Here is a 24,196-nt window from a genome sequence, read left to right on the forward strand (position 1 = left end):
GCAACGCGTTTTGTGGCAGCAAACGAGCGGGGGTGGGTGGCACTGCCTTTGGCTTTGCCTCCTGCCCTCCTTGTCAAATTGACTGCAAAAAAGGACCGACCTCTCCTTTGGCAGCTTCACTTTCGTAATTGGCGGTTCTGGTCGCCGCCGCCGCCGCTGCTGCTGGGCTCTGCCACATGCCACTGCCTCATCCGTGTGCCTCATTCACAGTTGGTCCGTCAGACCAGGCGATCCGCAATCCGCATCCGCGTTTCCAAAGCACGACCGAAGAGCAGGACCCCAAAAAACATCGAATCGCGTCGGCAATAGGAGAAAATAGATTTCAAAAATTTTAGCAAAAAGTTAGGAAAATTCTACGGCGAAAATTCTCGTGTGAAGAAGTGAACTCATACGTCAAGAATTTGTAGGAAAATTCTGTGTGCGAAAAAGTGGCACGGTGCTCTAAGTGCTCTAATCAAAGATTAATAGTACCCACAAATCAGACAAGAATTTGTTAATAATAAATAATCGAAAATAGTGACTGCAACACTGTGGAACATAAATCTAAGCAAGCTGGATACCCTAGGGTTTAAATATTTCCATCAACGGAAAATGGGAACAGGTAAACGACACTCTCCTTCAGAATTCGTGCCACAAATTGGAAATCTTTCCGTCGGTTTGTACCTTGAAAATTCCTTCAAGCGCCGTCGGTTCTCGAAAGCAAAAAGAAATGTGTTTTCGATTTCTTAAATTTGTACACACATATGTATTTCCTTTTTCCCTTTTTTTCAGTTTTTAAGATTACACAAATTCGACAAGAGTTTCGTAAATGGAAACACGTAAATACAACTATTTTAGTTTATTATTTTTTAAGTTCTTAGACATTTTTTAGTGAAAATACACTGGTTAAATATTTGCTAATATTATTTCATTTACTTTTATCTTTTGTCTAATTTTTTATTTTATATTTTCAAACTTTTTGTTTACTTTGCAGAAAAATCTATGCATCGTCACTCGATCTGTCGACAGTTACTCGAATACTGTGTATTATTTACTTATTTTCTTTGACATTTCCATCATATTTTTATTGAAAGTAGAAGAATTAAGGAATAAACAACTATGTTCTTCAAGTATACGAACGAGGTGAACCAATTTATTTCTACATATGTATATACTGTAAACTATTACTCATCACTCAGAAATAAATTGTGCAAAAGTAGATTGTTTCTGTCCACATTATTATAATAGATTGACTTTAAAATGTTTTCCTTCAAGTTTTACAATTGAGAATTATTTAAATACAATATCTGATATCAATACAAAATTGTAAGAAGTATACGAAGTTTAAAAGAAAAACTGAAAAATTCTCTCTCTATTCAAAATTTACTTCTCAAATTCCTCTGCATCCCACATTTTCTATCCATATGGATAAAATCTTTCTATTCCCTGGAGTAAATTTGATTTGTGATTTCCTTTCCCAAAGATTTGTATTCCATTATGATATACGGTTTATAACCGACTCTCTTCAAATAAAACTCTCACGCCCAAAATGCAAAACTCTCACGTTCTGCCCACACCAGGAGAACGCGGCAGGACGCGGCTTGAAACTCTTTTCGGCCTATGAAAACATGGCCGAGATTTCCATACCGGAAAAGCATATTCCATAAGACAAACTAACAAAAAATGAGAGCAAAGAGCACAATGCGATGATGGCATAAATAAACAGAAATATGTAAAATCAACAATAAAAATATATTTTAAAAAAGAAAACAAGAGGCCGACAAAAGGTTGACATCCCGATGCAACCCTCTGGAAAGGACACGGGGACACTCTCCACCCAAAGGACAGGCGTAGACAGGAGGTGTTAACATGCTGCGGACAATTGGCCGATGCGCAGGGTGTGAAAATTGGCAACACGCGCCGGCCACAGATCCTGTGAAATCGTGAAATCGTGAAACCCCGAGGCCGCCAAAACCCCCGACCCAGACCCAACCACCAAACAAGCGACAATATGTCAAATGTCACAGGACAAAGGACCTCAAACAATGGGCAAAACATCCCGAAGAGCAGCAGCAGGAGCAGGGGAATGAGGAGGATGGGTGGCAGAGCGTTTTATTTTGACAAGTGCCGAGTGTTGAACTTAATTTGTGAAGCGTGCCACACAGTCAAAGGGCTACATAGCCCCCTGCTCCTCCCTCCTCCCTCCTCCATTGCTCCTGTTGTGTGTGTTTGAGTGCCATTTTCACTTGCTAATCCGCGGCACAACACACGCGGCTGCAGCCCCACAAAAGTAGGCAACAGAATCTTTGGTGCGTGACACATGGTATTTGCTTTGGGACACCAAGAAGCAGACAGGACAGGCCAGGACAGACGCCTTTTGGGGAGGCACAGACCGGCTTTTGAGGCACAGAGAGATTAGTAGAGAAATAAAAGTTAAATACAGACAGAGAGGGGAAAGGAAATGCCACTTCTTGTATCTTTGATAGAGTAAATTTCTTGAATTAAGATGAAAATATTGTAAGTTGAATTTATGTCCATCACGTATTGAAAGAAGGTGCCTCCACCTCATTGTCTCTGCTGCTAGCTCTATCCCAGTGGGACTAGTACTCGAAAAATACTTCGAAAACCACTATCAGAAGCCGTCTCTTTGGGTATACTCTATATTTAAGCATATCTTTTAAGGGGATTCAAACATAGAGGCCACTCAACATTGAAACTCGTCTTTGTTTGTTATCCTTTTCAGCGGGTGATCGCCTATTGGACATACCGTGCAAAGTGTGTGGCGATCGGAGCTCGGGCAAACACTATGGCATCTATAGCTGCGATGGTAGGTCCTACAGCGTAATAATTCGACTGTAATCCTGTGATAATCCTGTTTTCCAGGCTGCTCGGGCTTCTTCAAGCGCAGCATCCATCGCAACCGGATTTACACCTGCAAGGCCACTGGTGACCTCAAGGGACGCTGTCCCGTGGACAAGACCCACCGGAATCAGTGTCGCGCCTGCCGTCTGGCCAAATGCTTTCAATCGGCCATGAACAAGGATGGTAAGCGACCCCCCCTTTCCCCATCTCTCTGTCCTCTCGTATTTTTGGCGCCCACAAGTCCTTTGTTTTACTTTCAAAATACACTTAATTATGCAGGAAATTAGCTCCAATTGCTTGTCCTCTCCTCTCAGGCCACATCAAAATTTTTGGGCATAAATTACACTCAACTCGGAAAACCAGAAAACCCGAAAACCAAAATGCCGCGGGCTTTCCTCCAACGCTTCCTTCTCATTTTGTGGCTATGGAAATGAATGCCAGCTGGGGCTTTTGCTGTAGTTGTCATTAAGCTGATTATAAATTATGCGAGGTTTTTCCAGAGTGGGCTGGGGGCCACAGCTCCTACTCTGCGCCCCGTGCCTTGGGGGGGGTGGGAGTTTTTCCAGGAAAAGTCTTATATCTGATTTTTGTAATTGAATTGATTTGTTATTTGGAGAGGAGAAAAGGTATTCTTATAAAAATACGCCAATAAAGCGTCCATTTTTGGTATTCGTTTGTATATTTTTCTGGTATTTAGTAGATTTGTGACGTGGTTTTCCTTTAAACTAAATTAAAACTCACAAAATAATTTAGCTAATTTCTGGAATTGTTTTGGTGTTTCCTTGAAACTCAAATCAAATTCACAAAAATGATTTCAATTACCTGTGGTGTTTTCTGGTATTTTTCGGTATTTAATCAATTTTGTATTCTTTTTTACTTCTTATAAAAAGAATTTGTTGCCTCCAATTATTACGTTAATTATTTAAATTATTTTCGAGTATAAAGATACTTCAAAGTAATGTATTTTTCGCATAATTTACCACACAATAAAGGATGCTGTCTTTGGCTTGGGTGCCTCACAAATATACCGTAGAGGAAAATCACAGCGCACGTCATTCAATCCAGGTGTCTCGGATCTGTTCTCTTCTTTATAGCCAAGCTCATCACAGTGTTCAATATTTCTATCATTATTTGGGTTATTCGCATACCAAATATCTAGGGTTATAGGTTGGCCATTAGCGAACCAGACGTGCTTGCCCTCCGAATGCAGGTCGGTGCCCGAAGTGTAGTATCTAGCCTGAATGTTCGTATTTATGAGATACTGATTGATTAACTTCCATTTTTCGATGCTATCGAATGAGATCAAGTCCGCGCCCATTCGGCGGCAAGATTCATAAGCGTCGTACCAGTTCTTTTCCATCTTTGTCTCTATGTAGTAGTAACCATCACCAATCTTAACGAATGGGGAAGTAGTTACGTTGAGGAATCCAGGCACTCCTAAAGAAAAATCCAGAGAATTAGATTCCTGGTTAATGAATCCTGATGAACTCACCGTCCATGATATATGGTGTTATTTTATAAGCCCCCGACAGGGAAAGCAAGCCAAAGCTGGCGAAGGCTAGGAATCCAGTGTATCTCAGAAACATTTCGACAAGACTGTGATGATTCCTCTCTTCGGTTGACTCTTTTATACCCCAAAACAACCAAGGAGTAAACAATTATGATATTTAATTAAAAGTCATTGCCATTCAGTCGCGTGTAGGTGTTAAGTGTTTGTCTACGCAAAATGTGTAACCATTATATTTTATTTAAAGAGCACTTACCAGATACCAGGCTTTCTCTGATTTTGCGTTGCAAATTAACAAAATTATTCGCAGTTCCTTTGGTTGGGATTTCTAGTATATCTGTATATCTGGTATTTATTTGGTATTTAGTATATCTTTACCTTTAACTTTACATGAAATTCACAAAGTAATAAGGAACATGTTTACAGTAATGGTATCCTTAGATGAAGGGCATATCTATGGGCATATTCCATCTATTATTACCTCCATGGCTATCACAACGGGCCGAAACCGGCCTATGTGTGCTGGGCTCCGAGCGAGCTTGGCGGCCGTCTCTACCTAACCTCTACCTCCATGGCTTCATGTTTAGACCAACAATTGACATCGAAATTCGGGGCCTAATTCGAGCTCGAATTCGGGATACCCCCAAAAGTTGCGCATCCTCCACAACAAACCAAACCCACATCCGCCCACCAGCCAATGAGCCATGGGCAATCGGATGGCCATAACCAAAACCCAAATACACAGCTCAATGCTGTGCTGCAACAATGCTAGCTTTAAAGCTCTTAAGCCAACATTAAATGTAGCATAAAAACACATAATAGCGTTGAAAGGGGGGAGTCAGGCAGGGGATACGCTTACGATTCAAGAGCCATCATCCAGTATTCAGAGTGTTTCGAATACAACATCTTTCGTACCCTATTCATGGGTTCACTGCGCAGGGACATCGTCATGAAAGGACATCATCAACAGCGTGAGAATCGCTGCAGATTCTACCCACACACGCAAAGGACTCTCGCTTTTCCCGCTTTTCCGGGGCAGGAGAGGCAGGAGAGGCAGGAGTACGGTGATAGAGCCGGAAGCGGCAAGCGATTGACAATGTGCACTTAATAGCGGATTACACGCATTATCCCCCGTCGCTGTTGCTGCTGATGCTGGAAATGCGACTAAAATGTATTGGCAATCAAATGATGATGCCCCCAAAGACCGAAACTTAGACGTCAGTCAAAACCAACCTTCAAAACCAGGGGAAATGTCTGCCAAAAAAGAGAAACAGGAGTAGGAGCAGAAGCAGAAGGGGTACAGATTTACGTATGTACTTTCCCCAATAAGTGGGGAAAATCGTCGACGACTCTTCTTCCCTGAAGAGAAGGCGAAACAACAATAGCACAACGGGCTCAAGGAAAACAAAACACGAAGGGAACACTTCTGTAGAGGGAAACCCAAGGTAATACGAAGTGGAAATGCTCTAGGAAGAGAACCTCAAGCGAAATAAGTCTGTAGAACGGAAAGGGCATATAAATACCATTCGAATACCTTTCGAATAGATTTTTACTGAGAAGATTTCTTCCCAGTCATAAATAAGATCCAGCATACAATTTTTGATAATCCCATCTTCACTCTTCACATTTACAGCGTCCTATAGCTCTTTTATTCTTCTCTCTACTCTCTATTTCAAAGGATCATCTCTACAACCAAGGCACCCTTTGTTTTTCCAAACTTTTCCCATGTTATCTTTTCCCAAAACTGAAAGTTCCATCCAGAGAAATCTATCCAAAGCCCCACGCTCTCTCCGCCTCTGCTCTCCGCCACTGTCTCCCAGAAAGAGCATCCGTCCACTCTCTTCCCCAAGAAAGAGTAACAATAGATGGAGGCAAATCCTCCTAGTACTATGCCCGACATGTCGCATGTCTTTCTGTCTCTCTGCATTCTTTTTTTGGGGGAACATTTTCTTAGTTTTTGGCCGCTACAAAGCCTCATGTTAGGCTGCCTTTTTGGGGTTTTCCTTGGCTGGTAGCCGTAAATAAACAATAAACACACATAGACACATGCACACCCCCCAAAACAATTTCACCCCCTCCCCCCCACACATCGGTTCTCCAAAGATACGCCCCGTCCCCCCATAGAAAACACCATTGTAGTATCCACAACAGACAGATACAAAATGCTTTTGTTGTTTAGAGCAAAAAGCAAAAAAGCCACAAAAATCGTTCAAGGCACGTTTGTGTAAGAATTTTTTGTGTGTGGCACGGGTTGGTGGATGCCACATGCGAGTAGTAAAGTTGTTAAGGGAGGGGTTTGGCGTTGTTTTCGAGGGTTGGGCTCCCTGCTGTGGTTAGCCATTTTCTAGTTTTCGGGTCTTTTCCGTTTTCTTCCTTCTGTTTGGGTTCTCCTCTATTCCTTTTGTATGATTTCTCGACGTTGCCAAAGTGCCAATAAAGTTAATTGAAAAGATGTTTGCCCTGCTGCCAGCTGCCAGCTGCCAGTGTTGGTTAGCGAGTGTTAGTGTTGGAAAAAACACTGTAGGTGTACAACGAATTGTACAATGACGTGAATGCTGTCTATAGAACTTCACTGAGAGCCAAATTTGTAACATGCTTAATGGAATTTGGGGAAAATACAATTTTCCTTCAGTAATGCTAGTGTTGGTTACTGTTTTGAGTGTTGGGTACAGTTGGAAAAGCGATAGTAAAGCTTTCGATTAGTTGAAATGTGACTTCAGGCAAAATTCAGGGGAATACTTTACAAGTATTATTCATATGTGTTTCTAGTGTTGATTAGCTGCTGGAAGTATTGGAAAATCACTAAAAAATCATTGAATAAAAACATTCTCTAGGTTTAGAAGAGTTTCTCTGACAAAAAAGAGTCCAGTGTTGATAAAATAAAGTTCTTATTACAATCGAAAATGGATGTATGATATCAAAGACCATTCTAAGGACTACCAGTTAAATCAACACTCAATGCTACTTTCAGACCTTTTCCACTGCTAGGATGAGAGTGTCCTTCAACGCTTTTCCCCGTACCAAAACTGGCATCATAGCCGCATTGAGCATTGACCAACGAATCGCTACCCTGTCAGAGCACTTTAGACTCTGACAAATAAGTTATTATGGGAAAATATGACAAGCATCGCACATTTTTCCACGCACCACCGCACCGCCGCCCACTGGCTGACAGTCTTATAAATGTTGGCTACTTTGTATGCTAATATCTGCTCCCCCAAAGAAAGAAAGAATGAAAAGAACTGCTGGCAAGAGAGCTCTTCTAACAAATAATGTTGCCACTTGTCACGTTTAATGGTATTTGCATTTGTATACAGCAACACCAACACCAACACCAAAGTGTCAGAAGCATCATCATCAACACGCATCCTTCGTCCTTCCTGGTACTCCCTCGCCTTTCTCACCAGAAACCAGACAATTCCTTACTTTCACATTCTTTTTCCTTGGCAAATATTTACGCGGCATTTTAAGCGGATTTCTTCTCATTTTGAGTGATTTGTGTCGCTTTTTCCCAATCCCTATAAAAAAAATTGTCATTTGCGGCAATCCTTGGGAATGGGCCGGTGGGGCTAGAGGGTTTTGAGAAGGGCGTGGGAATATTGGGGTCCTTAAACCACTGGCAGGGTGCGTGATGAGCCGAAAAGTGATGTCTAATGGGCCATCTAATGGCAATGAAGACATTTTTGTATTTTATGGTTGGACAAGTGAAAAGTTTCGATGTTTTAAAGAGGGATTATCATTTGGCATGAAATGATATATGTATGGGATTAGTTTTAAGAGATCTAGAAAAAGAAGAAAGGAACAGTAATAACGATGGGTTTTTTACGGGGAAAGAACTCAAAGGAAAAGAGTCAACCTTTAGAAATTGTATCTTTAAGCTTCCAATCTATTTTCTTAACATTTAGAATATATTAAGCAATGCATCTGTGGGCAAAAGTACAGGAACAGATGATTCTTCCCAATTTTGTATGATTTATTAAGAGAAAAATGGAATACCAAATATACCCGATAGATCTTTATAGTATCTTTGATTTGGAACTTAAAAGATTTCTCCCTGTACTCTATATTTGTATTAACTAATTTCTCTAGAACTACTCTTGATTTGTTCTCTTCTTGTCTTTGATTTTGAACATTCCATATTCCATCTCTTAATTTCCTTTTGATAATCCATAACGAACGCCCTAATCCCTGAGTACACAACAATCCTTTCATCTAGAATCGCTCGTATATTCCGTAGAACTTTAACTTTAGCGCTTTTTGCAAATCGTAAAGTTTTACAAGCTCAAAGCAAACAAAATTCTTAACGTGAAGGCAGTTTCCTTTCGTCCTTCGTTTTGCTGATTTTCCTGGAAAGGCTTACCAGAAACGACAAGACGCTGGGTGAATGGAGAAAACCTTTTTGCCCAAGAATCAGCCTGGCGGAAAACCTAATGAAAATGGTTCTAGAAAATGGAAATTTCTGCTTAGTTCTCTAGGACTCTCCGTTCTATATTGTTGCATATATATTTTTGTGGCACTTAAGCCTTTTGTCAACCGTTTCCGTCCCCGTTTCTGGCACTGCGGTAAGCCAAGGTTCGTTCCATTTCAGGCCCCCCGTGCGGTGTATGTCCCTCGTTTCAGGCCACCCTGTGGCATGCCCCTGCCGTATGCTACCCGAGTGTCGATGGCGATGTCAATGTTAATTTTGTTGATGTCTATCCCCCGACTTTTTGGCGCTGGCGCAAAAGGCAGACTGAGGCAGACTCTGGCTAATTTCATGACCACATTTTAACGTATTGATTTTTGCACATACACATATTTATTTATACATATATAATATATATATATATATATATCGTTGTATATGTATGGGTGATATATATATTTTGCAGCTTTTAAGCCGCCAGTTTCCGGTCGAGTTCCGTTCCCTGCCCATCGATGGGGGGGGTGTACGCAATTTTCATTTACAGATGACTGCAGGGCACAGAAAGCCATGGCTCAGAGACACGCCCACACACAGATACACTCCTCCTCACCATTGCAGTGGCACACAGACACAATACAGAGAGAGGCACGTTGCATGTTTTACTTAATTGACATTATAGCCTACTACGATATGTGCATACACTTTTCACAGAGACGACTGCAATGCTGGGCCGACTGGGGACATGCGACATGTAAATGCGACTGGCTTGCACATGTCATGCCCCCCATATCTCTCCCTCTTTCTGTCTGTATGTGTTTGTGTGTGTGTGTGTGTGTGTGTGTGTGTGAAAGTGTCAGTGTCAACATTAAAAGCGGATTTAAAATCACTCACTCTTTTGGGTGCAGCTTCCCATCCATCCGTCCAGGGCGTGCACTGATGGCCCTGACACAAGAGTCAGAGAGGAGGCATAGAAGCCCTTGGCCTCTCTGCAAAACTGCGGGACGGGTGCAGACAGGTGGCGTACATATCGTATATCTATAAAATATAACAAAATTTAAGGTTTAATTTGAATTAAAATTAAATTATACAAGGAGAAAGTTATAAGCGATTAAATGATTGATACAACGATCATTGAAGAAATAGGAACGAAACAAAGCGTTAAATATGAAGTTCAAATATTCTATAAAGCCATATTTGAAGAAACACCAGTTACTCAAAAAAAAAGAAGGAAATCCCTAATCCTTTAAATTATATATTATGATTTTTGTACTTAGCCTACGATCATTATACATACATATGGTAGATACATTTGCACAAGGTACACCAATTTTAGAGGTTGAACCTTAACAGTCGAGAAATAATGACCGTACATAAATAATGCACAATCTTTTCCTTATTGGATGTGTTACCAAAAATATACTACAAATAATACCAAGAAAATCGTATGAATAATACCAAGAAAATATCAGAAATAATAACAGAAATACTAGAAATGATGCTAGAATAAATAAATACCTGATAAAGACTATAAATAATACCAAACAATTACTAAACTGATTATTTAGAAAATATTAGAAGAAATAACGAGAAAATACCAGACGGATATTAGAAATATTAAAATGAATAGCAAGAAGAATTACTACAAATTAAACAAGAAAATTTTTGAAATAATACCCGAAAAATACCTAAAAAAAAGGCACATTCTACTTAGTAAAAGTTATTTGTTAGATTGCTCATCTACTGAAATGATCCGCCCACAACGGCTTATAACTATAATTTTTGAGATTCAATCAAGTTTATCAATGTGGAAAGATCACCTTTTTATGAGTATCAACATGAATACATAAATCCTATATGGCTGTCCCCTCTGGAATCCTTTGTTACCGGAGATAACTACTTAACAATCGTTCTATTCATAAACCATTGTCCCGCCCCGACAATTCAACGGTTGACTGCCCGGACAGCCACCGAGAGAATCGAGAATTGAGCTGACACAAATTGTGGCCATTATGGACCATTACGCTGCTTCGTACAAGTCCCTGTCCAACCCTCCAGTGCGAATCAGTGGATAAATGTAAACACCCCTTGAACATACACCGTTCAGTACTCAGCCGCAGGGGCACTTCCCGTACCATATACTCGTACCATTCAGAACTCATCCGCAGGGGCAAGACTCGCACTCGTAGACCTCATCCGGCAGGGAAAGCGCATCGAATCACTTCAAGTGTTTTCCTAATTTCACGGTTTATATTTCTTTTTATTTTATTTTCGGTTTTCACTGTCGTTTGTTTCCCCTCTTCTCCGAATGGTTTTTGCAAACGAAACGTTGCCTTATTTACTTTTAATTTGCCTGCCAAACATTCGTCGAAAAATTTTGATACATTTCTCTTATTGTGGGTCGAGTTTTTATTACGACATTATCTGTGGCGGAGGGAGGAAGGTATCTCTCGGTAGAGAAGGAAAATGTATCTTTTGTGGAGGCGCAGTACGATGAGTGTCTGTCTCTGTATATCCCGCATATAAAAGTAAAGGTCTTTCTCTCTCTCTCATTATCGTTTACCGATTTATTTATTTCGATTTCTGGGGCACGCTTTGCGCTTTTCAGCTTACAGAAGGACATTCCATCCGCCCCCACCAGGAGAGTGTTTCTCTGGTGATGATCATCATCATTAATTGGGAAATTTTTGCGTGCCGTGAAGTCGTCCTCTGGGTTCCGTTCCTGGTCCTGGTCCTGGGAATAGCTACAGCTGTAGAACATCCGGCTCGGCCCGGCCCGGCACGGCTCGCTCTTCCACTGCCACTTATCATTAATTTTTCTACCGCTTTTTCCGTTTGCCCTGGCATTTTTCTGGCATTCTGACATCCATTCTGCCTTTGTCTGAGTGTCTGTTTCTGTTTCTGTTTCTGTTGCTCTGCCCTCATCCCTGAGTCCTTTTCCTGGTGCTTTTCCCCCTCTTTTCCTCTGTTTTCGTTCTCTCTATATTTTGACATAATTGTTTTTGCTTGGTCTGTGTCCCTCTGCCTCCCTCTTGCTCTTCTCTCTCTCTGCCCTAATTAATTGATTAGCTTCAGCAAATCGGTCAATATGTTTGTTCTTTTTTCTGTGTATCTCTGTATCTGTATGTTTTCCGGGTTTTTCTTTGGGGTGGCTGTGGCCCACGTAATGAGTTGCTAATTAGATTTGTAGATTGGTAATTCTTTTCGCCAAAGGGGCGTAACTTTTTGTAACACATTTCGGCAGGAAAGAGAGATTCTTGGGAGTCTTTCCAGGTGTTTATTTTTGTGGTTGAAGTGGTGTTGCAGGGGGGTTGTAAGGCGGCTAGAAGTCCTTGGAGTGTGGAATCCCTGTAGAGCTTATAAGTCAAGTGTTAATTAGATTTCATATTCATAGGGGGATCAAAATAAACGCCCGAAACGGCAACTGAGTCCCAAGTAACCAACCCAACTTCTTTAGATATCTCAAAGGGATGTCTTTACACATTTTCGAATAATATTTTATCTTTATCTTTATAGATATATTCCTCGATTTTCCTTGCATAGTTCCCCCATAATTCCTGGGGATTACCGAGTGGTTTTCCTTTAATTAACTCTCTTTCAAACTTCAGTTCCTTAAAGCATTTTTAACAAATAGAAAAACCGCCGCAGGGGCTTTTCCTCTTTATCATTCAACGCAGAGACACGACTTTTGCATTTTCCATCATCATAACTTTTTAGCAAGTAAATCATTTTGCAGCTTTCCTTCGTCCCCTTTGCCCACATCCCTCTGGTTTCCCCAGCTTTTTCCAACAAACAAAGTTTTCCACCAAGTAAAAAATGGCGTCGCTTCCAACAAAAAGAAAGCTGCAGAAAATCAAGAAGAAAAGTGCAGGGAAAAAAGGATAAATTGTAATTTCTTTTTTTGTGCTCATGGCAGCTAATTTTGTTGCCTTTTTCACACGTTTCTTTGTTTGCCACGCCCCCGAGGAAATAAGCCAGGGCAGGGGCAAAGGACAGGGACAGCGAGGAAGAGACGGTCGCGGATGGAGTCACGGAAAAAAAGGGTTAAAGTTGAAGTTTGAGCTACATTTTTGGGGGGTATTTTTCTTCTTCTTTTCTTCAGTCTTTTTGTATACCCTTTGGAAGAGGGAATACTGATGTTGAGGAGATGTGGGAGTGTCAAAGTATTTCGAAGAAGACTGGAAGGATTTCTGCAGAAAAACATATTCTTTTGCAGAGGAAACATTTTCAAAGATAATATAATAAAAATATGCCACCTAAAGGGTATTCAAAGTCAGCTCCTGGTTTCCTCGTTTTTTATCTTTTGCTGAACCACAAAAAATTCCCAAGTTCCCGCCTGGAAAAGGAAAAGGAGGGAAAATCGGAAGAGCCATTGCAGAAGTTTTTTCTGTCGCTAAAACCCGCAGCAAATAAAAATTTGATGAGTTTGGCATTTTCTTTAATTGAAATTTGTGATCTTTTGAAAGCTTTGAGACTTTTTTCGCGCGCTAGTTTTAAGTGGCATGAAAATGGGAGGGCACTGCCTGCCACACCATCGAGGTGGGGGTAAGGGGCTTTGAGATACATTCAAGTGGCTGCAGTCATTTTACAGCGGAAGGCACATCACATATGCGATTATCCTGGAGGATTAAAATGTCACCCCCGTTTGCGCCATGTCATGGCCATACACGTCCACATAGCAGCATCAGCAGCAGTGGCGGTGGCGGTGGCAGTATCTATAGATACATTTAATTACAAACAAATAAAAGTCATGACAGCGCAAGGCACACACATGATATATCCCCTGCTCCCCCCTCATAAGAGATTCAGATTCAAGGTTCAACTTGTGGCATATGCAACAGTTCACACGACCAGAAGGCAAAGGACGGCCTGTCTGTATCTTTGTATCTTTGCATCTTTAGCATTTTAATAATCGGTTTATTATGTCTTTGTATCCCATTCCATGCCCCCAACCTCCCAATTTATTTGCAAAGGCCACACAGAGAGATAGAAAGTCGAACCTTTTTCTTGGGGGGCCCAACACTTCAAAGAAATCATGGAAAAAGTATCTGGCGAAAGTATCTTTGGAAATTAACATTTATTTATTTAAATACTTAACGACAGATTAGTGGAAATTATACACTTGAACTGATTTTCATGGGAAAACAAAAGATGGAGATGGGGATGATGCAAATACAGTGGCATGGAAATCAGAGGGAAATCATCCAAAAATAAGTACAAAGAAGATTGAGAAAGGAAAAACCCTTCGTAGAACTTGACTTGGAATATTAGATGGTTTATTACGTTTAAAGATACCCTAAGCTATCCCTAAGATATGCAATTGTATATTTCAAATGTATCAAAAACCGATTACTTTCTTCCTATTTCTAGTCTTTTTAATGGTATTACTTCTAGGATTTTCTTAATCGTTATTGTTGCTCAAAGTTTCTTGGTATTATTTCTAGTATTTTCTGTACATTACTTTTATTATTTGTTTGGTTATATTTTTAATATTTTCTTGGTATTATTTCTACTATTTTCTGGTATTCTTTCTATTATTTTCTTCTATTTTTAGTGTTAGTAATATGATTTTCTTGGTATTATTTCTAATATTTTCTTGGTTCTATTTTTAATATTTTTTTGGAATCATTTCTAGTATTTTTTTGGAATAATTTCTGGTATTTTCTTGGTTTTATTTCAAAAATTATCTTGGTATTATCTCTAGTATTTTCTTTATATTATGTCTAGTATTTTCTTCGTATTATTTTTTTTCTGGTATTATTGATAGTATTTTATATTCTTTTTGTTATAACGTCTAAACAGGGGCACCCTAAATTGATAAATGCCCATTCTTTTTCGAATCTTGAAACAGATCTAAGACCCCTCTCTCTCTCTCTCTCTCTCTTCTTACAGCCGTTCAACACGAGCGTGGTCCTCGGAAACCCAAGCTGCATCCGCAGTTGCACCACCATCATCATCACGCGGCGGCTGCAGCAGCCGCTGCCCATCATGCCGCTGCACATCATCACCATCATCATCATCACCATGCCCATGCCCATGCGGCGGCAGCACATCACGCGGCAGCGGCTGCTGCAGCAGCGGCGGGATTGCACCATCATCATCATGCCACCGCCGGGGGACACCTGCCCGTGTCGCTGGTGACGAATGTGTCGGCATCTTTCAACTACACGCAGCACATATCTACGCATCCGCCGGTCCCACCAGTTCCTCCAACGAATCCTCAGGGATTCCATCAGCAGCAACAGCAACAGCAGGCGGTGGGGGCACCCCCACACCAACAGCAGCCACATCCTACGGCCTTCCACCATCCGGGACACCACTCTCTGGTGCCACAGAATGGTGGCGGCTCTGGTACGGGCTTCCCCACGCACCTGCTGCATCACAATCTGATTGCGGAGGCGGCCAGCAAACTGCCGGGGATTACAGCGGCCACGGCCACCGCAGTGGCAGCCGTCGTCTCCTCCACCACCACGGCTGCCGCCGCCTCCCCCTATGGTCCCTTGCAAGGGGCCACCGTCAACAACAACTACTCTTCGCCCTCGCCCAGCAACTCGATTCAATCGATCTCCAGCATTGGCTCGAGGAGCGTGGGCGGCAGCGAAAGTCCACGTGTCAATGTGGAGACGGAGACACCCTCGCCATCGGCATCGCCTCCCTTGAGTGCGGGTAGCATTTCCCCTGCTCCGACGCTGACGGACTCTCAGGGCTCGCCACAGCACCATCCCCCACGACAGACATCGCAGCATAGTTTGAGCGGCGCCACAACGCCACCGAGTCATGCGTCTCTGCTGATGCACAGCATCCACAATAATCACCATCACCATCAGGGGAGCAGCAGCCTGAATGGCGAGCAAAAACTATCTAGTTTTACATCGGGTTCTCCCACACCCACGACGCCCACGCCGCCACCACATCCTGCGCATCCGCCAACGATTGGGCTGCGTCCTTGCCACCCATCGGCGGCCTCTGCTGCCGCCTCGAACGGCTTCCTGGAACTGCTCCTGAGCCCCGACAAGTGCCAGGAGCTCATCCAGTATCAAGTGCAGCATAATACGCTGCTGTTTCCACCGCCACTGCCACAGCAGCTCCTGGATTCGCGTCTGCTCTCCTGGGAAATGCTGCAGGAGACGACGGCCCGCCTGCTGTTCATGGCCGTTCGATGGGTCAAGTGCCTGATGCCCTTCCAGACGCTTTCCAAGAATGATCAACATCTGCTACTGCAGGTAAAAGCACTCCTTGAATCTTCATAAATCCCTTTTTCATTCAGCCTTTCGCTTTCAGGAATCCTGGAAAGAGCTGTTCCTCTTGAATCTCGCTCAATGGACCATTCCCTTGGACCTCACACCTATACTGGAGTCTCCTTTGATCAAGGAGCGCGTCCTGCAGGACGAAGCCACCCAAACGGAGATGAAAACCATTCAGGAGATCCTCTGCCGCTTCCGCCAGATCACCCCCGATGGCAGCGAAGTGGGCTGCATGAAGGCCATCGCTCTGTTTGCCCCCGAAACGGCGGGCCTTTGCGACGTGCAGCCCGTGGAAATGCTGCAGGATCAGGCCCAGTGCATCCTCTCGGACCATGTGAGGCTCCGCTACTCGCGGCAGGCCACACGCTTTGGCCGGCTCCTGCTGCTGCTGCCCTCGCTAAGGACCATCCGGGCCTCGACCATCGAGGCACTGTTCTTCAAGGAAACGATCGGAAATGTCCCCATAGCACGACTCCTGCGGGATATGTACACCATGGAGCCCGCCCAAGTGGTCCACGAAAAGTGAGGGGTTCAAGGCGTTGCGATGCCGCCCTATCAAAAAATGTAATCAAAATCGATTTTCGGGGGCAACAATTTTTCCCGTCACTTGCAAAAATATTTCTACTCTCAAAAAAAAAAAAGAAGAAGGGAAACGGCAAGTGAGATGCAAGAGAAAATGGTGGAAAAATTGTGTGTGGCAAAAAAAATTATACTAACTCGTCGACTCCTCCGTTGCAAGCAGCTGTGACATTTCACAGGACGAGAGGAGCCACAAGGACCATGTAATAGAAATATATACATACACACATATATATACGATAGGTACATGCCACGCCCCCTCTCCTATCCCGCTATCTGCCACATCCATTTGCACGGATGTCCACGCCTCCAGCTGCCATTTCTCCTACCATTTTCTACGTTGATTTATAGCTACGCGAAAATTTTCAGCTTTTCTTTTACTTTCATTTCTAACGCTTTTTCCGTTGGCATTTTTATTCCTAATATTTTTATTTTATTTCCATCTTTTTCGGCCATCGTTTTGGTCTCTTTTTGGAGTCCCTCTGTGTGACATGGTCTTTATTTATCTTTCATTCGACGTTTTGTCGTTGGTTTTCTAAAAATTTCTCATGTTATTTCAACCTGGCAGAAAGGACCAGGGACCAGGAATTCCAACCATTCGTCCTGCCATTCGTTTCCTCCTTACTCACTCCGCAACTCCTGCTGCTCCTTCTTCCACTTTGTGGCAAATGTTTTTACCTTTTTCGCGTTTTGGCTTTCGAATACATATACTCTTTGAAGGAAGAGTAATGGAGACTTTGTTATGCCTTTTGGCTGCAGTCAAGGGAATGAAGGATCGATCCCTCAATGGGAATGCTATTAATGTTAACTGATTTATAATTAAAACTAGAATTTCTGTATAATAAGTGTAACAATTATAACTATAAAATATCATGTATTAGTGCTTGTTTAATATAATTTATGGAAAAATGTACAATTAAACTAAGAAAAACTTCAATTAAAAGCTCCCAAATCAAAAAATAAAACCTATAGATTGTTAGTAAATTTCGTTTAAGCCAAAGATTATGGAACAAAAAGAATAATTTTCTATACCGCGTTATAACGATAGACACCTCTCGCTTACAGATCCAGACTCAGATCATGCCGGGCCTATTCTCTCAGTTCCTGTTATTTAAATGTCACATGAGAACGATCTGCAAAGGACGAACAACTTCAGTTTTCTATTCGTTAGATATCGTATCTTTTTCACTGCATTACCCATCGAAATGTTGGAATTTTGTCATCTTTTTATTGATTATTCATCTTTCTTTGTGGTATTCGAAAGATATTCCTAGAATCCTACACGGTTTGCTGTGATTTCCTATAAAAATGCCACCCATTTTTAGCGACTCATTATCTAAGGGTATACCCGTTATCATTATTTGAAATCCATTTCTGTGAGCATTGGGGGCATTCCATACATTCTCCCTCCCACACACATTTTCCCCGATTTCCTCTTGTTTTTTTCCACCTCCGCTGCAGTATCAGTATTTTCTTGCAACCGCGTTTTGACGTTACATTTCCCGCGAAGAACGTTTAGAAATCGCGAAATGATGAAAATGAAAAAATAACTTTGCCGTAGGGTCCACAATTTACGGTATTTTTCTGTTCTGTTCTGCTCCCACTGTTGTTTCGAGTCTCTCTCTCTGGATATCTGATGTTTCAGTTATTTATATACAAAAGTCCCTTATATATTTACGCCATGTGTGTGTGTGCTTTGTTTATAGATACAGATACCAAAAAAAAAAGGCTCGCTGTATAATTGATTTTTGCCCATTGAAATGTTGTAAAATGATGGAACGAGAAAAATTAGATATAGAATAAACGAAAAATAATAAAAAATAGTTGGAAAAGAATCCTTATAAATACTAGAAATGAATGTAAAACACGCTGCAGAAACAGAGATGCATATTGAGAAATTGAATAAATTTAAATATATGAAATACATAAATATTTAAAGGCGATTTCATTGAAGAGGGGAATTTTGATTGGATGTGAAATGGGGTTAAAATATGATTATCGGCTACAACTTTTTTCAACAAAGATTGTATATTTCCATAGATAGTAGATGGCTAAGGATGTTCCGTCAAACGTATAGAACACATAGATGATGCTTTTGGATCAAAACCTGAACAAAGTAAAGCATAAAGAGATTCCCAGTTGGCACACCTGAAGATCTTATTGCAATAAAGAATATTACATTTTTTATTTTCACGAACTGAATGCCCTTCCAAATGGGTTGAAGGGCATTTTATCCTAATTTGAAGTGTGTTTAACAGTGCATGCAAGTGTGTAAGTTAGATCGTGGTTCAAGGTTTATAGTATGGAAGTATCTTGAGCTTAGAGACAGTTTCTAGAAGCCCAACATGCTCATTAGGGTTATTGGCGGCATGCCTGGCTCTGCACCCTTGCGGTATCCTAGAATTTCATTGGGAAACCATTAATGCTAGATAGAATAAAGCTATTTCTACTCAAAGACATACCCAGATATAGCACCAAGGGCACAAAACCCCAGTGGATAGTCTTCTCGACGTATGCGAGAGCAATCACCAAACGCTCCTTGACGTCCTCGGAAATCTCGGGTATTTTGGGTAATTTGTTCATCGTTTTGGTTAATTTTGGTTAAATTTAAAAAGAGTTTAGCTTTCGATACGAACCAGTCACTGGTTTTTACTGAAATGAATCGTGTGTTCAAATATTCCTAACGATCAAAAGGCCTTGGCACAGCCTGCTTCGATAAACCAAATTACGATGACTGAAACGAAAAATAATAAAGAAAACTAGATCCTAAGGAAAATATGGATAAATTACAACCCAGAAAGACCCAGACATCTCTTTAATCTTGTAAGAACCATCGAAAAACCCCACTTCTATGCCAAAAGTTCAATCCCACCTTCAAATAACCCCATCCCCTCATAAATTGCTACAAAAATGATGCTAATTTTTCATAAAACTAAACAAATAAGAGAGCAAGGGTCCGCCCAAAATGTAACCCCAACAAGCCGAAAGTAAATTGTGTTAATGGAAGTAGCAGTCCACAAAAAAGTGGACACCAAAAACTGAGAAAAAAGATGGCGAAAATACGGAAAATTCGAGGCAATTAAAACAATTAAGTGCCTGCCACACTATTTGCAGAGCAGGAAAAACGAACAGAAAACAAAAAACCAACCAAATTACTCGTAAAAAAATGAACCTAAAATATTTTTGCATGGAAAAAAACACCGAAACGAAATGTAAATCATAAAAAAGAAAGGAAAATGTAAATCATAAAAAACACACAAATGAAATGAAAATAAAAATCCTCAATTTGTATGCTGTCGCATATTCCTGTGAAGGATATTCAAGGATTGTCCAAGAAGTGGGCGGGGAGGGGTTCGTCGAGATGGAGATGTCAAGGGTGTCATATATTTTGAGGGTATTCCTTGACAAAGGACATGTGCTATGTGTCTATTATTGATGCCCCACCGTGGCTGAACATCTTGTCCTGTCATCAAAGGACGTCCCATCATCGCCTCTCTTTCCCATTTCATTGTCTCCTCCATCCTTCCTCTTCTTCGGGCCGAATGTCTTTGGCAAAAGGTAAGGAATAAGTCTTACGAGTATTTTGCATATGCAAACGCCTCCAGCTGTCCGCTCAAGGGAGAGGCAGGGTGGACAGGGGACAGGGGACAGCCGGACAGCCGCACAGACCACTCGGACATGTTGCATATTACCCTTTTTAGTTCCTTTCTTTCTCTTTTTTTGGGATTGGAAAAACTTTTACCATTCATTTTGTTTTCTCCTGTTCTTTTCACACTTTTCTTGTTGCTGTTGTTGCCGTTGTTGCCGTTGTTGCCGTTGTTGCCGTTGCTGCTGCTGTTTTGGCCATGGGCAATACGTCTTGGGCCACAAAACAGAACACAAAATCGTCTTAAGTATTTTGTGTGGTTTAAATAAAATAAAAATAATAATGCAGAAAGAAAAAAAATAGGAATAAAACCAAAGCCCCAGCCAACTGTCCTGCTCTCTTTCCCCCTGTCTCTCCCTCTCTCTCTCTCTCTCGCTATGTGTGTGTGGGTGTGTTTCGATGTTCGTGTGGGAAAAGGATAAGCGTGCTACATCCGCTTAGCGTTGTCTTCTTCTAGTAGAAGTAGTCCTGTTGTGGGAGTATACCCTTTAAATGGGCATGGAAATATTAGTTAATTGGTTTTTTAAAGCGATCAACGCTTTTTCTACGCTGTTCATAATCGAACATGATCGTTTAGCAGAGATTCGATACTTTTCCTACTACTTTTTGTATGCAATCGATTACTGTTTAAGTCATCGATAGATTTTTTAAAGTGTCATCGATTATCAATGTATTTGAAGTCATCGATTGGCCCCGACTATTCATGTACTATTTTTTTAGTTCATCGATGAATTCATAAAAGTTATTTGGTTCTCCCATTGTATTCCATTCTCCTCTATATCGTCCCCAAAACCAGACCAGAAAGAGCATTCATTATTCCCCTTATCTGTAGAAGCTTTTTTCTTTTCCTTATCGCCTTTTCTTGCCTTTCATTTTTGGGGTCTGGTCTGGCCGGTATCGTTGTTGCGTAAATGATTTTATTTCTCCGTTGCCTGTCCTGTAAAATTGTGTGTTGATGTACTATTATTCTATGCCCAAGAAATCCCCCAAATGTCCGTCATTGTTTTTTATAGACACATTGCTATGCACAGACACACACAGAGAAAGGAAAAAGGGTTAGGTTCATTCCCCAAACCCACTCTCTATATCATCGTCATTGTCGAACGAATAAACGCTCTTCATCGTCATCATCATCGCATGACATGCGAATTAGCCATGGCCAAAAAGGTGGGCCTTGCATATTGGATGTGTGAAGGATGGATATGTTATCCGAAGTGTGATATGGGTTATGGTTTCTATATATTCCATGTGTGCGTCTGTGCGTGTGTGTGTGTGAGAGTACAAGCATTCCACGCAATCTTGATGATGTGAATTGTGGCACTTGTCCATCCGGTAGCCTGGGATCCTGGGATCCTGTAAGGGATTGATGGCCGCATGGTAATTTTCGAGAGTTTTGTGCGGCTAGAAATGTTCCCATACGCCTAGTGGAGCGTGAGATGCCCCCGAGGCGACACAAAACATTTATATGCCTTGTAATCTATGACACCCGACATGGGGTTTGAGAGCCACAGGTACTACGCGGAAAGGCGTAAAGATTATTACATTCCAGTGGAGTATTTCGGCGTTAAGTTACAGCCAGAATAGGTCTTCTTTTCAGTTCCTGACTTTCCTTATAAATTGTTTATGCTTTTACAGATATTCGCCACGCCCTTAATGCAAAAATTGCCATGCATTAGCCATGTACGAAAACGGGGTAAATGGTTTTCCAAAGAGAATGAAGCTTTCTCCCCCAGAAACTCGCTTTGGTTGCTGCACAAAATCACATTTCAGCCATGGAAACAAGCAGCAGAGCAGGGCACATCGTCTACGCGAAAGAGCCCAGCCACTATCGTTCATGCCACTCCCTACTTTATGCTGCTATACCACACCATGCCACACAGCAGAAAGCAGTACCCGGAACCAGACCGAGAACAGATACCAAGTCAGGCCACGAGCATAACGTGCAACTTTCCAGCTTTCGCCGCAATCAATTTTACGGGTGCACAGTGGCAGCAGCAGCAGCAGCAACGACCAGGAGACAGCCTCGAAAACGGCACTGGCATTAGAGTAGAGCAACCCCGTGGCACAGCCTCACTCCCCACCCACCCATCCATCCATCCATTCACCCACCCACTCACTGAATGGTGGGCAAACAGCGTTAGACACGCAACGGGAGAGTGAAGTGGCAGGATTGGAGTGCAGGAGGAGCGGCAGAGGAGTAAGGAGGAACACGCCCGCCGCCCAGCACGTGGTCCAGCTCACATGAAGGTATTAGCGCGTAACATCGCTGCATGATTAACCTCCATGGGTCAACGCCATGCGGAATGGGATGCATGTCCTTTCCTCTGTGTGGCATGCAATAGGCATGGGGTGTGGCCCAGGCCCAGGCCCAGGCCCAGGACCAGGCTCTATCCTGCAGCAGCAACAACTGCAACTTACGATGGTGTGATGCTGCTAATCGGTGAATTTTTACATCTTTTAAACTCTCTTTCCATTAAGTTAGCTCAAGTTACTAAGACTGGAGTGTAACTAAACGTTAAAAAGAGGTTTTCCAGGGCCTCCCTTCTTCTGTAAATCGAAATATCCATATCTTTCTCTATTCCTTTCTGTGGTTATTTGGTTTGGTATTGCGTTGTTTTTCTGCCTGGAATACCCGCGGAACACGGTTCGGTTGGATGTCTTTCAGACCACTAGATGGTCCTCAAAGTACTTTCTTTCCAACTAATTTGCATTTCAATATAGAGCAACTTAATCCTTCCGTTTAAGATATTTTACATTCATTGAAGCATTAATTTTAGCCAAAAATAGACATGACTTTACACGGTAGTCCTCCCTTTTCGCAGTCTGGATCATCATCTGGGGGCTTCTCTTCCGTAGCTCCACTCGCGAACAGAGCGTTGATCATCATTCCAATGCCAAGGGGCACATTGCTCAGGTTCTTCATTGCTTCGCCAATATTCTCGCCCGTCATGGAAGCCGCTTTGACAGCAAAGCCAGCCTTTGAGAGAGCTTGAAACAGGCGAAGCTTTAAACTGTCTATTATCGAAGCACCATCGATGTGGAGCAGAGCTAAAGGTAAATACCTTAAGCAAGTCCTTTTTTTTAGTAAATTAAGAAATACTTACTGCTACAAATCAAGACAATTTGAAAGTACGCTATCCTCTCGGTACGGGACATTATCAACGACTGTTTTTCGGTTGATTTTTCCATGAAAATTTGTGTTTAAAAGTGAAGCGTAACCAAGAAACCATGGAGAACTCGTGGCATTGTAGATTTCACCAATACCAATAAAAATTCCATGCTAGTTTGGGTCTTATGGAAATGCTTGTAGAAAAGGAAATGCTAAAGGCACAGAAGCTATAGAAGTCTGTTCTTTTTATACCCGATACTCAAAATGAATATTGGGATATATTAGATTTGTGGTAAAAGTGGATGTGTGTAACGTCCAGAAGGAATCGTTTCCGACCCCATAAAGTATATATATTCTTGATCAGCATCAATAGCCGAGTCGATTGAGCCCTGTCTGTCTGTCCGTCCGTCCGTCTGTCCGTCTGTCCGTCTGTCCGTCCCTATCAGCGCCTAGTGCTCAAAGACTATAAGAGCTAGATTAACGAAATTTTATATCCGGACTTCTGTGATATGTTACTGTTACGAGAATATTTCAAAACTTTGCCCCGCACACTTCCGCCTCCACAAAGGGCGAAAATCTGTGGCATCCACAAATTCAAAAATACAAGACAACTGAAAACGCAGAATAGAGGAACATAGAGGAAGATTATATGTTCTAGTGTGTAATATCTGCACCAGATCGTATAATTATTATAGCCAGAATCAAGAAAACAATTTCATTCTTTCTCGCTCTATCTCTCTCTAACACACAGGTTTCATGGTCGGTTTTGCCAATTGCAAAATGTGAGTTCAAGGATCTCAGAGACTATAAGAGCTAGAGCAACCAAATTTGGTATCCACACGCCTATGATATCGGGCCTTGACCGTTT

At 41.8% G+C, this 24,196-nt stretch overlaps 2 protein-coding genes and 1 long non-coding RNA gene across 3 annotated transcripts; 1 reads left to right on the forward strand and 2 right to left on the reverse strand.

The window, feature by feature from the left end:
• The first annotated feature begins 561 nt into the window (after positions 1–561).
• Positions 562–16,562, forward strand: LOC6588828. The gene is made up of 5 exons (XM_026988879.1): positions 562–601; positions 2,723–2,806; positions 2,863–3,024; positions 14,643–15,973; positions 16,032–16,562. The coding sequence occupies exons 1-5, from the start codon at positions 592–594 to the stop codon at positions 16,518–16,520; spliced, it is 2,076 nt and encodes a 691-aa protein (XP_026844680.1). The 5' UTR covers positions 562–591; the 3' UTR covers positions 16,521–16,562.
• Positions 16,563–18,739: 2,177 nt separating this feature from the next.
• On the reverse strand, positions 18,740–19,177 carry LOC6588827 (mitochondrial import receptor subunit TOM7 homolog). Its single transcript, XM_026988894.1, has 2 exons — positions 19,036–19,177; positions 18,740–18,970 (listed from the first exon to the last, which is right to left on the reverse strand). Exons 1-2 carry the CDS (start codon positions 19,154–19,156, stop codon positions 18,906–18,908), a joined length of 186 nt encoding a protein of 61 aa, XP_026844695.1. The 5' UTR covers positions 19,157–19,177; the 3' UTR covers positions 18,740–18,905.
• A 3,746-nt stretch (positions 19,178–22,923) lies between these two features.
• LOC6588826 lies at positions 22,924–23,363 on the reverse strand. Its single transcript, XR_003408787.1, has 2 exons — positions 23,324–23,363; positions 22,924–23,267 (listed from the first exon to the last, which is right to left on the reverse strand). It is a non-coding gene; the product is annotated as an uncharacterized LOC6588826 (long non-coding RNA).
• Positions 23,364–24,196: the final 833 nt, after the last annotated feature.

The sequence above is a fragment of the Drosophila persimilis genome, unplaced genomic scaffold (genome assembly GCF_003286085.1).
Source record: "Drosophila persimilis strain 14011-0111.01,24,50 unplaced genomic scaffold, DperRS2 tig00000191-arrow-pilon, whole genome shotgun sequence".
In the NCBI taxonomy this organism is placed as follows: Eukaryota; Metazoa; Arthropoda; class Insecta; order Diptera; family Drosophilidae; genus Drosophila; species Drosophila persimilis.

What these genes read in the sequence shown, in the direction of transcription:
- LOC6588828 (XM_026988879.1), top strand. An exon ending in ATCGGCCATGAACAAGGATG is followed by an intron (nt 3,025 to 14,642) that starts GTAAGCGACCCC and finishes CTCTTCTTACAG; the next exon opens with CCGTTCAACACGAGCGTGGT. An exon ending in ATCAACATCTGCTACTGCAG is followed by an intron (nt 15,974 to 16,031) that starts GTAAAAGCACTC and finishes TTTCGCTTTCAG; the next exon opens with GAATCCTGGAAAGAGCTGTT.
- LOC6588827 (XM_026988894.1), bottom strand. Translation starts at nt 19,156, where the DNA reads ATGAACAAATTACCCAAAATACCCGAGATTTCCGAGGACGTCAAGGAG. An exon ending in GCCCTTGGTGCTATATCTGG is followed by an intron (nt 18,971 to 19,035) that starts GTATGTCTTTGA and finishes ATGAAATTCTAG; the next exon opens with GATACCGCAAGGGTGCAGAG.